At 41.7% G+C, this 16473-nt stretch overlaps 1 protein-coding gene and 1 pseudogene across 1 annotated transcript in view; both read left to right on the top strand.

The window, feature by feature from the left end:
* Nucleotides 1-2359, top strand: part of LOC145469930 (uncharacterized) — a 2863-nt gene extending 504 nt beyond the window's left edge. Inside the window, exon 2 of the mRNA XM_081453749.1 lies at nucleotides 1232-2359. Coding sequence (XP_081309875.1) covers nucleotides 1232-1824 — 593 coding nt within the window. The 3' untranslated portion in view covers nucleotides 1825-2359. The remainder of the gene's footprint in view (nucleotides 1-1231) is intronic.
* Nucleotides 2360-9021: 6662 nt separating this feature from the next.
* On the top strand, nucleotides 9022-11916 carry LOC145469937 (uncharacterized; annotated as a pseudogene).
* Nucleotides 11917-16473: the final 4557 nt, after the last annotated feature.

Below are 16473 nucleotides of genomic sequence, written 5' to 3' on the forward strand. Positions count from 1 at the left end.
TTTCGCATTTTTAGTGACACGCCATCTGAGTTATTCGTGTACGGTTAATAAAAGTTCAGTCCACTTAGTAGCATGTTTGTTCGGTTTTCAACGACCTGAGCGTGCTGTTGTACGTATGTCTGTTGCGAATTAAGCCAGGAACTAGTGAGAGAGATAAGATTAAATTCGACTCTTGTATCCAGCTGCAGAAAGAAAATTGCTTTTAAATACAATCAAGTGAGAAAAGGACGAGAGGGCATCCATAAAGATTAATGGGACAGAACGGACAAAAAATGTTACATAATGCCGACAGATAGTGCCGATGCCGATGAGGATGACGATGAGGATGAGGATGAGGATGAAGATGCTGATGCGGATGACGATGCCGATGACGATGCCGATACCAATGCCGATGACAATGACGATGAGGATGGCGATGCCGAGGAAAATGACGATGAGGATGCCGATGACGATGCCAATGCCGATGACAATGACGATGAGGATGGCGATGCCGATACCAATGCCGATGACAATGACGATGAGGATGGCGATGCCGAGGAAAATGACGATGAGGATGCCGATGACGATGCCAATGCCGATGACAATGACAATGACGATGAGGATGGCGATGCCGATACCAATGCCGATGACAATGACGATGAGGATGGCGATGCCGAGGAAAATGACGATGAGGATGCCGATGACGATGCCAATGCCGATGACAATGACGATGAGGATGGCGATGCCGATACCAATGCCGATGACAATGACGATGAGGATGGCGATGCCGAGGAAAATGACGATGAGGATGCCGATGACGATGCCAATGCCGATGCCGATGTTGATGACGATGCCGATGCCGATGCCGATGCCGATGACGATACCGATGACGATACCGATGCCGATGACGATACCGATGCCGATGACGACGCCGATACCGATGACGATGGCGATAGCGATGACACTTATGATGATGATATAATAATTGTTCTATGATAACGATAATGGTACACAGTGATGATGTAGGCTCTGATGGCGCACCTTAATGACCTCTGACGTTTGTTTCGTTTCACTGCCATTTCCGCTATTTAGAATTTCGGGCTCGTGACTTGCAAAACGCGCAGCAATGTAATGAAAGTGCATCAGTTTTTGAGCTCCTCGACTTAACCTCTAAGAATAATTCAGAATCTTGGTCACTCATGAATAAAAAGCTTCCATGGAGTTGATCATTTTGGAAATTTGTACTTTGCAGGTGTGGCGATTCATTGCTTCAACTGCGACAGTGAAGTTTCATGGGCTGACTGTGATTTAGATTTGAATGAGACAGAAAGGACGTGTTCAGGATCGGATAAGACCAGATGCATAGCCGAAATGTCCAGAAAAACTCCGAGAGACAAGACGGAATACAAAAAAAGCTGCACTACACGGTTGTACAATCCGTGCGATGACAAGCGAAAAGAAGACTGCCAAGCCACAATGTGCGACAAGGATTTGTGCAACTTCGCCCTCTCGCCAGGTGCCACACTTTTACCGGCCGGGTTCCGTTGTTATAAGTGTGCTAGCACAATTTCGTGGGAAGACTGCGACCAAAACGCCATCGAGGTTTACTGTGGAGTTGGCTACAGAAAGTGTTTCAAACTCGAGTTTAAAAAGTCAGGTTTAATAGAGTACTACAAAGGCTGCACTGTACCACTGGCTTGTGGTGACTCAGCTGCTCTAATGCCAAACGCCGAAGACAGAGGGATTTTGTGCTGTGGTCAAAATCTTTGCAATGGAGCGGGCATCACGACAGTTTACTTTGGCGTTCTGCTTCTTGTCAGTATGATCTCCGTGTTCACTGTCTGATGTGGCGTTTTAGACTGGTAGAACAATGATAAACAACCTTTCAAACTCCATAGCGGACGTAGAAATAGATAATTACTTAGAAAAGCAGTGTAAAATATTGTTTCCGGTACAATACATTTTGCTCAATCAGTAAAGTGTTTCGTTTCCCATTGCCCGACCGATTCACACGTAACTTGTTTTAAAAAGGGAAGAAAAATAAAATGTCTCGATTCATCGCTTACTCTCTTCTTAATGAGCTAGGCGCATTTCTGCGGTTTTCATTCACTCAACCAACCTCGTACTGACCGTACTCAGAGTGTTCGTTCTCCTTGACCAGCGGTCAGGAGATGAGCGACCCGATTGGAGGCCCAATAGTATTGGTTTTCCGGTTGATTTGCGCATGCCCAGCTGGCAAACATGTGGCTCGAATTGTTAGTGCTTTACTTCATTCTCGTCCCCAGAAGCCGCGCTCCTTTTGGTCTTCTGTTAGTTTCCATTTTTTTTTTTTAACCAATCAAAATCGAACTTGTAAGGAGAGTCGCTCGCTCTATCGAGCTTGTGCTTTAAGAAACGAAGACTCGAGGAACGAGACGGTCGAGTTGTCTCGACACAGTCTCCCTTTTTCTGGGTCATTACTAACATTTTTAATGAGCTGTTTATCAGTGTTCCCTTATAACAGGATCGATGAAAGCATTTACATCGGTTATTTAAACTTGAAGTCCGGTGAGTGCTCAAAGATCCTGAATGAAGCTCAACTTGTGAAATAGGATCGACGCAGGTTCGACGTTTGTTACCACGCTGGAATAAAGGACGTTTGCGCTAATTGTTTCTGCGCATCCTTACTGCGCACGCAAATTCACACGCCACGTCATGCATGAGAGCGCGCGCTAAGTAATAAAATGAACAATGATAGGACAGATGGCCATTGCTAAAGCTTTGCCTGGACTTAACGATCTTTGACGTTCTGTGACCCCTATTTTTCTTTTGATGGATCATTTTCTTTACCGATTTTCTACGTTGAGCGAAAAAATGAAGAAAATCTATCGACTAGAAGTTTGAATTTTTGCAAAATGCACTATCGAATTCTGTTTCTTTCAGCTCGTCGCTCATCTGTGCGACGGTTTCAAATGCCTCTTGAAGGGTTAAGTTTTGTGAAAACGTTGGTGACATTTGGAATTATTTACGAAACAGACCTACTTCTTCAAAATATATCTAAGATCGTTTGCCTCCGTTGACTCACCTTCGATATTTTTAATTATAAACCCCTGTAGACAATGCTGAATTACGTGCGCCAGTTTTTCAAAATCAGGGTAGTTTTCCACATGCTTTATCTCTGAAAGGAAGTCGATGACCCCCAATTGTCATTTCTGACACAAGTAACTCCTTATCTGACCGCAGTAAAAACTTAAAAAAATCTATCGACTGGAAAATTTTAACACAACGTAAAATGTAAACACAACGGACTTCTCTACGGTCGAACTCGAAATGAATGATGAAAGACTGATTTATTTGACATTAAATTAAGGTTAGGAGTATCAGGAAGTCGCTTGAATCATCCCGTAAATAGGGAAGCATGCAAAGTCCAAAATCTTCTGCAGCCATTTGAGGTAGGTAATTATCATTTCCTTGTCATTTCCTCAGCTAATAACCGGAAAAACTACCCCCAGTTTCACAGTTTAACGGTCTTTTATAGCATGTCGAAAGATGGCATGTCGAAAGATGGTCGAAAGATGTCGCGTATGTACGTAACACTGAAAGAGGTTGTAAAACACGGGAATAAGCGCGTGTCCCCGCTATTCACTCAATGCGCGGCTAGTTGCTGCTAGGACTTGCCAGCGAAATGCCGAAATACAGTGCTCGTTGGGCCTTACTTTGGCAATCAAATGCGAAAAATAGAAAGAGAAGACTCGCATTACATACAGTTCTGAGAAAAGTGTATCATAGAAGACAGCTATTGCTCCAAGTGGCATGCTTAACCGTGCTTCTGTTAGTGAACAACAATGGAGCAGCGATCTTGAGCAGCGGTTTTGATGTCAGCAATGACTTTCCATAGCTCGCCATTCCCGGTAGCGAAATTGTCTTTGTACAGCGCATGTTCGTCAGGAAGGCGGGGAAACAGCGTTTGGCAGATGGGGGAGTATATATTTTTGTGACGTTTGCCCAATCCATCAAATTTGAATCAATTATTTTGTAATTTGCATGATTTATGAATTGAGTTCAGCCCATGTTTAGAACGGCGTTTGCCGAAACGCCGAACCACTGTCGCATTATCCGACTTGGCAAGTCGAACTTATGCTAGAGTCGAACCATTAATTTGAGTCGAATTTAATTGCGGCAAACGTCGCACCATTCGTGCGCCTATTTCAAAATTAATTGGTTCGACGAATTAAGTTCGACTAAGATTCGACGTTTGCCCCAGGCCTAAGGCGACTCTTTGTCGCACCTATTTTTAATTTACTCGACGCGACTTGAATTCGGCGTTTGCCCTAGGCCTAAAATCAATTATAACTTTTAGGCAAATAAGCAATTACCTAGCCTTTTGTTGTTGTTTTTTTTTGTAAAAAGGCACTGATCCTTTGTGGAAATCCGATATGGCGGCGGATTAAGTCGATGTGTGCTTTTTGATGCTTTATTTCTTTAGAAAGCTACGCATTCTAGCATTCTGTTGCTAGTTTTTGGCCTAATTTTGGCAATTTTCAATGCATTGACAGAATGATTTCTATTCACTTCAGTTTACTCCAATCTAAATCCACTATTAAACGTACGAACAGCGAACGGGAAACGTCTAGCCTCAAACCGCAGTTGGACGTTTGGGGTACACTTAGATCTAAAGGTCTCGAATGACAATCACTTTCGACTTCGGCTATCGCCTCTTGGATCAACAGCCACTTTGACAATGCTCTGACGAAATTCATGACCAATAACAGGGCAGACGTATTAAAAACTAACGTCAATTTGTTGTTATGCAAACGGTTTATAGGAAAAGCAACATAACCTTATTCAAATGCAAGATAATAACTGTAATCAATCTTGTCGACAGTTGAGTTGACGCGGAGTCATGTTTGGCCAGAATACGTCCGAGTCTAAACTGGTTGATTAAGGAAAAAGAAATGATACAACCCCACTTGCTCTGCAGCAACCTTGGTTTTGGTCACTACCAACCTTAATGTTTACGATTTTCTATCTCCTGACAGAAATAGGGCATGGGGCTCACAAGAGACTCGAGGTGACGCAAGAACGCGATTCATTGCTTGCGTGGACGAATTACGCGGGCGTTTTCCTCGCGCGTGCCGTCGTCCTGAGTAGGCAGCGTGAAGAACCAGACCAAGCTACATTTTATAAAGCTAAATGAAGTTTCTTTACTGAATTTAAGGCCCTATTTCCCTTGTAGGGAAAAGGACACGATGATGGATGACTGAATTGAATTCATTACGTTAGGGTCAACATCACAAAGGCCACGTTTAAACTTCAATTCTTGTTCGGTGGTTTGCTAGCAAATACAGCAAAATGTAACTACCAAGAATCTGTCTTAAAGGTTGACAAAAAATCACTATGATATGCTTTCATTTAACATTGCTCAACTCCAATCCTAAGGTTTGTAAAGAAACCTGATCAATGCTAATCAATGATTAAAAGACGATCGGGTTTCAACCTTCATGTTAAGAGTGTTTTCATGCTAATTTAAGTAACGTTTGCCCTAATCATAACCATTGTTGCTTTAGCTTGGTTTACCGTTAGTTCTGTTGTGTTTTTACAGCTAACCAAACAATTATTTGAAGGCTCCTTTACGTTTGAAGACAATTTTTCAACTTGCCAAAGATGATATAATATATTACAACTCGGCACTTTGAAGTGACGTGAAAATGAAGAAAAATCCGCTTAAAACTAGTCTTCCAAATCAGAACCGACAGAACCAAAGGGTGAATCACCCAGACTCAATCCCCCCAAGGCGACAAACAGCCAGAAACGCAGTCAAAATGGAACATACGTTCTGAAATTAAAGGGCCTGTTGCACTTTACTACGCATGTGCGGCGATTTGATGTTTGACACAACCTAATAAATAGGTAAATTTAGCCAAGCCTAAAAGCGGAGCTCCTGATTGCGAAAGCGAACCTTAAAGAAAAAAGAGGATTTCTTGAATCAGAAAAAAGATCAATTGTGAACATGTAATCGTTCAGCATGTGGTTTCACTATTTTTTCCAGTTAAATTTTAACAAACTGACGAGACGATTGTGCAAGGAATATGTAGGAAGAAACGTCAAAAACGCGCCAGGGGTTAATTTGCGCCAAAATTTTGCCTTTGCACGTACTCCCTCCCTCTCCCCCAAAGTTATAACCTGGCTTTAGCCCGCGATCCAGAAAAACAAACCAGTCATTGGTCAGCGGTCGATTTCAAGAAAAAAAAAACACGCGACTTCTAAACCTGAGCCCGCGACATGGTCACGTAATATTGGTCAGCGGATAGCGTGCTTTGACAGCTGTCAATTAACTATCGCATGGATACTCAAAATCAAAGACAGCTGTGGTAATGGTGCTACTCTCTTATTTTTCAAGGTATTGGCGTGTGGACGTACGTACGTACGGAAAGTCAAGAGAACCAAAATTTTTTAGATCGATGGGTCACCAATTTTCTAAGGTATGGGGCTCCGCTCGCGCGCCTTCAGCGTGAAGGAACTCCGCTAAAAACTTGCGCAATGTTGCGCCGAAGACGACGCCTAGTCAAAAAAGAACTTATATTTTACCAGCGAAATCCGCAATTGTCTAGATCTGTTCCGTAATATAATGGCTCTAAAAACGTGCTCAGGCTAAATATGCAACGACAGCATTCAATTCCAAATGGAAATACGGAAAATTAGTCGTCCTCGTTCGCGTTCCTCAGACGACGCAGAACTTGGTCATTTCACGTTCTTGTTTTGCAATGGAAGGTTAAGAAATGTACAAAGATTTATAACGCACGTGCACAGCCCTTGTTCTGCTCACTAAACCTTTTGTTTGGTGACGTTCTCGTTGCCGTCGTTGTCGTGGTTTGCTTGAGCTCCCTAATGATGTACTTGAACAGTTGAATAAAGAGTATCGAAACGTAATTGGTTTCGCATTTTTAGGCTTCACGATTGGCTTAAAAGATTGGCGCCACTCTTTCATCCAATCAGAAGTAAAACCTAAACCAATATGTTTTCCCGCGCTTGGCGCCAGCTACATGTATCTACTTAGAGTTTTGATTGGTTCATTGTATTGTCTGTGTCCTTTGTGATTGGCAGAAGGTATTGCTTTGGTTTGGGTTGACGACACTCAATTGAAAACCGACTCTAAGGTACCTTCAGTAGGACATAATTGTATAAATTTGTGGTACATCTGTGTCGTACTCTAAAAGGATCGATTGGTACAAGATTTCAAAATAATGGAAAGAGAATGGTTATCTTTTTGACCAACCTCAATTTGCCAACCGCTGATCCAAAATGCGATATAGCCACCACACAACAAAAAGCAAACTTTTTGACTTTAGAGCTTAGTTCTTCGCTGGTCTGATTTGAGAAACGGCTGTGCTCGCCTGTGCGAGAACTGGGTTCTGGACAGTGGGCCTAGACAGATTCTGCTCCGCAACTTTTGAGCAACTTTTACGATTTTGATCAACTTTTTCGATTCGCAGCAACTTTTCGGAGAGTGAGCAACTTTACAGCATCTTTTCTAAAAGCTAACATATTTTTGGCATATTTTCGCTATTTCGAAATCACATTCATAAGTAATTGATATTTTAACACGTTTCCTTTAGAAATTCACGAGAATTTCACTAGAAAATCTCTTGCGTTTTGATCGGTATCTTGTGTTAATAGATTTCAAATATGGATATGCCGGATTTGATTCAGTTTTCAGAATGGGTATCCTGTGTTAATATTCCAAATATGGTACAACTAGCTCAAAATGGCGAACGGCAAGGTGCTTTCTTCTTGCGATTTTGAGCAACTTTTGGCGATATTTTTGAGCAACTTTTTAACATTTTTTGAGCAGAATCTGTCTAGGTCCACTGGACAAGTACAGTATTAGGAATGTATGACCGCAAATGGTGCGACACTGACCGCGTGATGAAAACAAAACGGAAGCCTGAGGACGACAATGAAATTTGGGTGATTTCAGTCAACCGGCTGTTGACATTCTGGTGAATTTGATATGAAGATATGATTATTAAAATTTATTGACGGCCTCTGAAACTGCTGGGAACGTTCCAGTCTGAAAAGAACAAAAATTTGAAAGAATGAAATAGTAAACAGCATTCGCTTTTCAAATTGAAAAATGAATCAATAAATGAATAAATTAAAAAAAGCGTTGGGGCTTGACATCAGCCAAGACTATGACACTCTTGTATAAAATTTGCATTACTCAGTATACTTTTTAATTTTTTTTTATTGTTTTTTTTTAGCCCGTGCATGACAACCGTCGAAACGGCCAGTGATCAGCGCCACATCATCGGCATAAATAGTTATCGGGAGATCATAGACGCATGATATATTTTTCGTACGAATTGTAGGTTAATAATTAATGATATGGACTACAATATGGACTGCTTTCAACCGTTAGGTAAGATGGTGTTTATTTACACTTTTTATTTATTCTTGCGACTATAATTTACATTGTATTCAATGACATAACATTTTTGATGGTATTTTATAACAAAATTTTATGCGTCTTTACACATAGTCTAAGCACTTTGGAATCTTACTGCTATAAATGTGATTGATTTGTTATTATTATTTATAATTTTAGAGATCTTTGAAATGACTAATTTGTTAATTTATGCAGTATTTCTTTTGTGCACTTTTATCTTATTTATTTTTTAACGGACGACCGACTCAGTCACAAAACATTCCATGGGGAACGCCTCAGTTGTCTTCATTCATTTCTTAAACTGAGGGCAATTTAGACTACTCCAATATTTAATGGCAAATTATTCTCCCAATGTTAGACTGCTTTATTCTCTCTACCAGCAGCTACAATTTCTGCGTTCCTGATCAGCTATTAGATTCTCGAGAAACTAAAAAAATCTCACTGAAATAGGAAGAGAGAAGACGTCAGCAGGCATTAAACACTGACAATGATGATTAAATCATTCTAATCTTCCCACGAGGGAAGAGACAAAAACTATATCCTTGCTCGTACAAGATAATTAAAAACACCGATCGATTTCATCTGTTTACACCTGTTTGAAAATTGACGTCGAAAAATAGTTTAATATTAAACCATTGACAGCAGATCGCCTATTCAGATCATCGTTACTTTCGTTCAGTGACACATGCTGGCCGTATGGTAAAGGACTCTCTGTTCAATACCGCAGTTGTTGACTTATTTTACGCCTATTCTATCGCTGGTTTATCGTGGATTTCAATCAGAGGGATCAATGAGGCTCAGTTTACTATCAGCGATCTGTTCCATGCTTCTACTTGCATATGTTTTGCACTTCGGTAGGTACTCAGACTGCCCCCCTTCTCATATTTTAATTTCTTCATTGTGTTCACATCTCACTAAAGCTGGTTTACATTCTTTAAAAGAGAATTTTATTCGTGTACTAACAATGGGTCGCGTGAAAAAACGAAGTAATCGTTCAACGTTTTCCAACTTACAATTCAGTAAATATTCTTTCTTGTCAATCATCCATAGTTGTGAAGGCTGGTTTGTAAGTCTTAGAAAATCCATGGCGGCCCTCTGGCTCCGCTTCAATTCTTATCACACTAGTAGCATTCTACACGCGCTCTTTCACTGCGTCCATATAAATTGCGCGATGAACAACTGGTTTCGCATTTTTAGTGACACGCCATCTGAGTTATTCGTGTACGGTTAATAAAAGTTCAGTCCACTTAGTAGCATGTTTGTTCGGTTTTCAACGACCTGAGCGTGCTGTTGTACGTATGTCTGTTGCGAATTAAGCCAGGAACTAGTGAGAGAGATAAGATTAAATTCGACTCTTGTATCCAGCTGCAGAAAGAAAATTGCTTTTAAATACAATCAAGTGAGAAAAGGACGAGAGGGCATCCATAAAGATTAATGGGACAGAACGGACAAAAAATGTTACATAATGCCGACAGATAGTGCCGATGCCGATGAGGATGACGATGAGGATGAGGATGAGGATGAAGATGCTGATGCGGATGACGATGCCGATGACGATGCCGATACCAATGCCGATGACAATGACGATGAGGATGGCGATGCCGAGGAAAATGACGATGAGGATGCCGATGACGATGCCAATGCCGATGACAATGACGATGAGGATGGCGATGCCGATACCAATGCCGATGACAATGACGATGAGGATGGCGATGCCGAGGAAAATGACGATGAGGATGCCGATGACGATGCCAATGCCGATGACAATGACAATGACGATGAGGATGGCGATGCCGATACCAATGCCGATGACAATGACGATGAGGATGGCGATGCCGAGGAAAATGACGATGAGGATGCCGATGACGATGCCAATGCCGATGACAATGACGATGAGGATGGCGATGCCGATACCAATGCCGATGACAATGACGATGAGGATGGCGATGCCGAGGAAAATGACGATGAGGATGCCGATGACGATGCCAATGCCGATGCCGATGTTGATGACGATGCCGATGCCGATGCCGATGCCGATGACGATACCGATGCCGATGACGACGCCGATACCGATGACGATGGCGATAGCGATGACACTTATGATGATGATATAATAATTGTTCTATGATAACGATAATGGTACACAGTGATGATGTAGGCTCTGATGGCGCACCTTAATGACCTCTGACGTTTGTTTCGTTTCACTGCCATTTCCGCTATTTAGAATTTCGGGCTCGTGACTTGCAAAACGCGCAGCAATGTAATGAAAGTGCATCAGTTTTTGAGCTCCTCGACTTAACCTCTAAGAATAATTCAGAATCTTAGTCACTCATGAATAAAAAGCTTCCATGGAGTTGATCATTTTGGAAATTTGTACTTTGCAGGTGTGGCGATTCATTGCTTCAACTGCGACAGTGAAGTTTCATGGGCTGACTGTGATTTAGATTTGAATGAGACAGAAAGGACGTGTTCAGGATCGGATAAGACATGATGCATAGCCGAAATGTCCAGAAAAACTCCGAGAGACAAGACGGAATACAAAAAAAGCTGCACTACACGGTTGTACAATCCGTGCGATGACAAGCGAAAAGAAGACTGCCAAGCCACAATGTGCGACAAGGATTTGTGCAACTTCGCCCTCTCGCCAGGTGCCACACTTTTACCGGCCGGGTTCCGTTGTTATAAGTGTGCTAGCACAATTTCGTGGGAAGACTGCGACCAAAACGCCATCGAGGTTTACTGTGGAGTTGGCTACAGAAAGTGTTTCAAACTCGAGTTTAAAAAGTCAGGTTTAATAGAGTACTACAAAGGCTGCACTGTACCACTGGCTTGTGGTGACTCAGCTGCTCTAATGCCAAACGCCGAAGACAGAGGGATTTTGTGCTGTGGTCAAAATCTTTGCAATGGAGCGGGCATCACGACAGTTTACTTTGGCGTTCTGCTTCTTGTCAGTATGATCTCCGTGTTCACTGTCTGATGTGGCGTTTTAGACTGGTAGAACAATGATAAACAACCTTTCAAACTCCATAGCGGACGTAGAAATAGATAATTACTTAGAAAAGCAGTGTAAAATATTGTTTCCGGTACAATACATTTTGCTCAATCAGTAAAGTGTTTCGTTTCCCATTGCCCGACCGATTCACACGTAACTTGTTTTAAAAAGGGAAGAAAAATAAAATGTCTCGATTCATCGCTTACTCTCTTCTTAATGAGCTAGGCGCATTTCTGCGGTTTTCATTCACTCAACCAACCTCGTACTGACCGTACTCAGAGTGTTCGTTCTCCTTGACCAGCGGTCAGGAGATGAGCGACCCGATTGGAGGCCCAATAGTATTGGTTTTCCGGTTGATTTGCGCATGCCCAGCTGGCAAACATGTGGCTCGAATTGTTAGTGCTTTACTTCATTCTCGTCCCCAGAAGCCGCGCTCCTTTTGGTCTTCTGTTAGTTTCCATTTTTTTTTTTTAACCAATCAAAATCGAACTTGTAAGGAGAGTCGCTCGCTCTATCGAGCTTGTGCTTTAAGAAACGAAGACTCGAGGAACGAGACGGTCGAGTTGTCTCGACACAGTCTCCCTTTTTCTGGGTCATTACTAACATTTTTAATGAGCTGTTTATCAGTGTTCCCTTATAACAGGATCGATGAAAGCATTTACATCGGTTATTTAAACTTGAAGTCCGGTGAGTGCTCAAAGATCCTGAATGAAGCTCAACTTGTGAAATAGGATCGACGCAGGTTCGACGTTTGTTACCACGCTGGAATAAAGGACGTTTGCGCTAATTGTTTCTGCGCATCCTTACTGCGCACGCAAATTCACACGCCACGTCATGCATGAGAGCGCGCGCTAAGTAATAAAATGAACAATGATAGGACAGATGGCCATTGCTAAAGCTTTGCCTGGACTTAACGATCTTTGACGTTCTGTGACCCCTATTTTTCTTTTGATGGATCATTTTCTTTACCGATTTTCTACGTTGAGCGAAAAAATGAAGAAAATCTATCGACTAGAAGTTTGAATTTTTGCAAAATGCACTATCGAATTCTGTTTCTTTCAGCTCGTCGCTCATCTGTGCGACGGTTTCAAATGCCTCTTGAAGGGTTAAGTTTTGTGAAAACGTTGGTGACATTTGGAATTATTTACGAAACAGACCTACTTCTTCAAAATATATCTAAGATCGTTTGCCTCCGTTGACTCACCTTCGATATTTTTAATTATAAACCCCTGTAGACAATGCTGAATTACGTGCGCCAGTTTTTCAAAATCAGGGTAGTTTTCCACATGCTTTATCTCTGAAAGGAAGTCGATGACCCCCAATTGTCATTTCTGACACAAGTAACTCCTTATCTGACCGCAGTAAAAACTTAAAAAAATCTATCGACTGGAAAATTTTAACACAACGTAAAATGTAAACACAACGGACTTCTCTACGGTCGAACTCGAAATGAATGATGAAAGACTGATTTATTTGACATTAAATTAAGGTTAGAAGTATCAGGAAGTCGCTTGAATCATCCCGTAAATAGGGAAGCATGCAAAGTCCAAAATCTTCTGCAGCCATTTGAGGTAGGTAATTATCATTTCCTTGTCATTTCCTCAGCTAATAACCGGAAAAACTACCCCCAGTTTCACAGTTTAACGGTCTTTTATAGCATGTCGAAAGATGGCATGTCGAAAGATGGTCGAAAGATGTCGCGTATGTACGTAACACTGAAAGAGGTTGTAAAACACGGGAATAAGCGCGTGTCCCCGCTATTCACTCAATGCGCGGCTAGTTGCTGCTAGGACTTGCCAGCGAAATGCCGAAATACAGTGCTCGTTGGGCCTTACTTTGGCAATCAAATGCGAAAAATAGAAAGAGAAGACTCGCATTACATACAGTTCTGAGAAAAGTGTATCATAGAAGACAGCTATTGCTCCAAGTGGCATGCTTAACCGTGCTTCTGTTAGTGAACAACAATGGAGCAGCGATCTTGAGCAGCGGTTTTGATGTCAGCAATGACTTTCCATAGCTCGCCATTCCCGGTAGCGAAATTGTCTTTGTACAGCGCATGTTCGTCAGGAAGGCGGGGAAACAGCGTTTGGCAGATGGGGGAGTATATATTTTTGTGACGTTTGCCCAATCCATCAAATTTGAATCAATTATTTTGTAATTTGCATGATTTATGAATTGAGTTCAGCCCATGTTTAGAACGGCGTTTGCCGAAACGCCGAACCACTGTCGCATTATCCGACTTGGCAAGTCGAACTTATGCTAGAGTCGAACCATTAATTTGAGTCGAATTTAATTGCGGCAAACGTCGCACCATTCGTGCGCCTATTTCAAAATTAATTGGTTCGACGAATTAAGTTCGACTAAGATTCGACGTTTGCCCCAGGCCTAAGGCGACTCTTTGTCGCACCTATTTTTAATTTACTCGACGCGACTTGAATTCGGCGTTTGCCCTAGGCCTAAAATCAATTATAACTTTTAGGCAAATAAGCAATTACCTAGCCTTTTGTTGTTGTTTTTTTTTGTAAAAAGGCACTGATCCTTTGTGGAAATCCGATATGGCGGCGGATTAAGTCGATGTGTGCTTTTTGATGCTTTATTTCTTTAGAAAGCTACGCATTCTAGCATTCTGTTGCTAGTTTTTGGCCTAATTTTGGCAATTTTCAATGCATTGACAGAATGATTTCTATTCACTTCAGTTTACTCCAATCTAAATCCACTATTAAACGTACGAACAGCGAACGGGAAACGTCTAGCCTCAAACCGCAGTTGGACGTTTGGGGTACACTTAGATCTAAAGGTCTCGAATGACAATCACTTTCGACTTCGGCTATCGCCTCTTGGATCAACAGCCACTTTGACAATGCTCTGACGAAATTCATGATCAATAACAGGGCAGACGTATTAAAAACTAACGTCAATTTGTTGTTATGCAAACGGTTTATAGGAAAAGCAACATAACCTTATTCAAATGCAAGATAATAACTGTAATCAATCTTGTCGACAGTTGAGTTGACGCGGAGTCATGTTTGGCCAGAATACGTCCGAGTCTAAACTGGTTGATTAAGGAAAAAGAAATGATACAACCCCACTTGCTCTGCAGCAACCTTGGTTTTGGTCACTACCAACCTTAATGTTTACGATTTTCTATCTCCTGACAGAAATAGGGCATGGGGCTCACAAGAGACTCGAGGTGACGCAAGAACGCGATTCATTGCTTGCGTGGACGAATTACGCGGGCGTTTTCCTCGCGCGTGCCGTCGTCCTGAGTAGGCAGCGTGAAGAACCAGACCAAGCTACATTTTATAAAGCTAAATGAAGTTTCTTTACTGAATTTAAGGCCCTATTTCCCTTGTAGGGAAAAGGACACGATGATGGATGACTGAATTGAATTCATTACGTTAGGGTCAACATCACAAAGGCCACGTTTAAACTTCAATTCTTGTTCGGTGGTTTGCTAGCAAATACAGCAAAATGTAACTACCAAGAATCTGTCTTAAAGGTTGACAAAAAATCACTATGATATGCTTTCATTTAACATTACTCAACTCCAATCCTAAGGTTTGTAAAGAAACCTGATCAATGCTAATCAATGATTAAAAGACGATCGGGTTTCAACCTTCATGTTAAGAGTGTTTTCATGCTAATTTAAGTAACGTTTGCCCTAATCATAACCATTGTTGCTTTAGCTTGGTTTACCGTTAGTTCTGTTGTGTTTTTACAGCTAACCAAACAATTATTTGAAGGCTCCTTTACGTTTGAAGACAATTTTTCAACTTGCCAAAGATGATATAATATATTACAACTCGGCACTTTGAAGTGACGTGAAAATGAAGAAAAATCCGCTGAAAACTAGTCTTCCAAATCAGAACCGACAGAACCAAAGGGTGAATCACCCAGACTCAATCCCCCCAAGGCGACAAACAGCCAGAAACGCAGTCAAAATGGAACATACGTTCTGAAATTAAAGGGCCTGTTGCACTTTACTACGCATGTGCGGCGATTTGATGTTTGACACAACCTAATAAATAGGTAAATTTAGCCAAGCCTAAAAGCGGAGCTCCTGATTGCGAAAGCGAACCTTAAAGAAAAAAGAGGATTTCTTGAATCAGAAAAAAGATCAATTGTGAACATGTAATCGTTCAGCATGTGGTTTCACTATTTTTTCCAGTTAAATTTTAACAAACTGACGAGACGATTGTGCAAGGAATATGTAGGAAGAAACGTCAAAAACGCGCCAGGGGTTAATTTGCGCCAAAATTTTGCCTTTGCACGTACTCCCTCCCTCTCCCCCAAAGTTATAACCTGGCTTTAGCCCGCGATCCAGAAAAACAAACCAGTCATTGGTCAGCGGTCGATTTCAAGAAAAAAAAAACACGCGACTTCTAAACCTGAGCCCGCGACATGGTCACGTAATATTGGTCAGCGGATAGCGTGCTTTGACAGCTGTCAATTAACTATCGCATGGATACTCAAAATCAAAGACAGCTGTGGTAATGGTGCTACTCTCTTATTTTTCAAGGTATTGGCGTGTGGACGTACGTACGTGCGGAAAGTCAAGAGAACCAAAATTTTTTAGATCGATGGGTCACCAATTTTCTAAGGTATGGGGCTCCGCTCGCGCGCCTTCAGCGCGAAGGAACTCCGCTAAAAACTTGCGCAATGTTGCGCCGAAGACGACGCCTAGTCAAAAAAGAACTTATATTTTACCAGCGAAATCCGCAATTGTCTAGATCTGTTCCGTAATATAATGGCTCTAAAAACGTGCTCAGGCTAAATATGCAACGACAGCATTCAATTCCAAATGGAAATACGGAAAATTAGTCGTCCTCGTTCGCGTTCCTCAGACGACGCAGAACTTGGTCATTTCACGTTCTTGTTTTGCAATGGAAGGTTAAGAAATGTACAAAGATTTATAACGCACGTGCACAGCCCTTGTTCTGCTCACTAAACCTTTTGTTTGGTGACGTTCTCGTTGCCGTCGTTGTCGTGGTTTGCTTGAGCTCCCTAATGATGTACTTGAACAGTTGAATAAAGAGTATCGAAACGTAATTGGTTTCGCATTTTTAGGCTTCACGAT

The sequence above is a fragment of the Orbicella franksi genome, chromosome 2, assembly GCF_964199315.1.
Source record: "Orbicella franksi chromosome 2, jaOrbFran1.1, whole genome shotgun sequence".
NCBI lineage: Eukaryota > Metazoa > Cnidaria > Anthozoa > Scleractinia > Merulinidae > Orbicella > Orbicella franksi.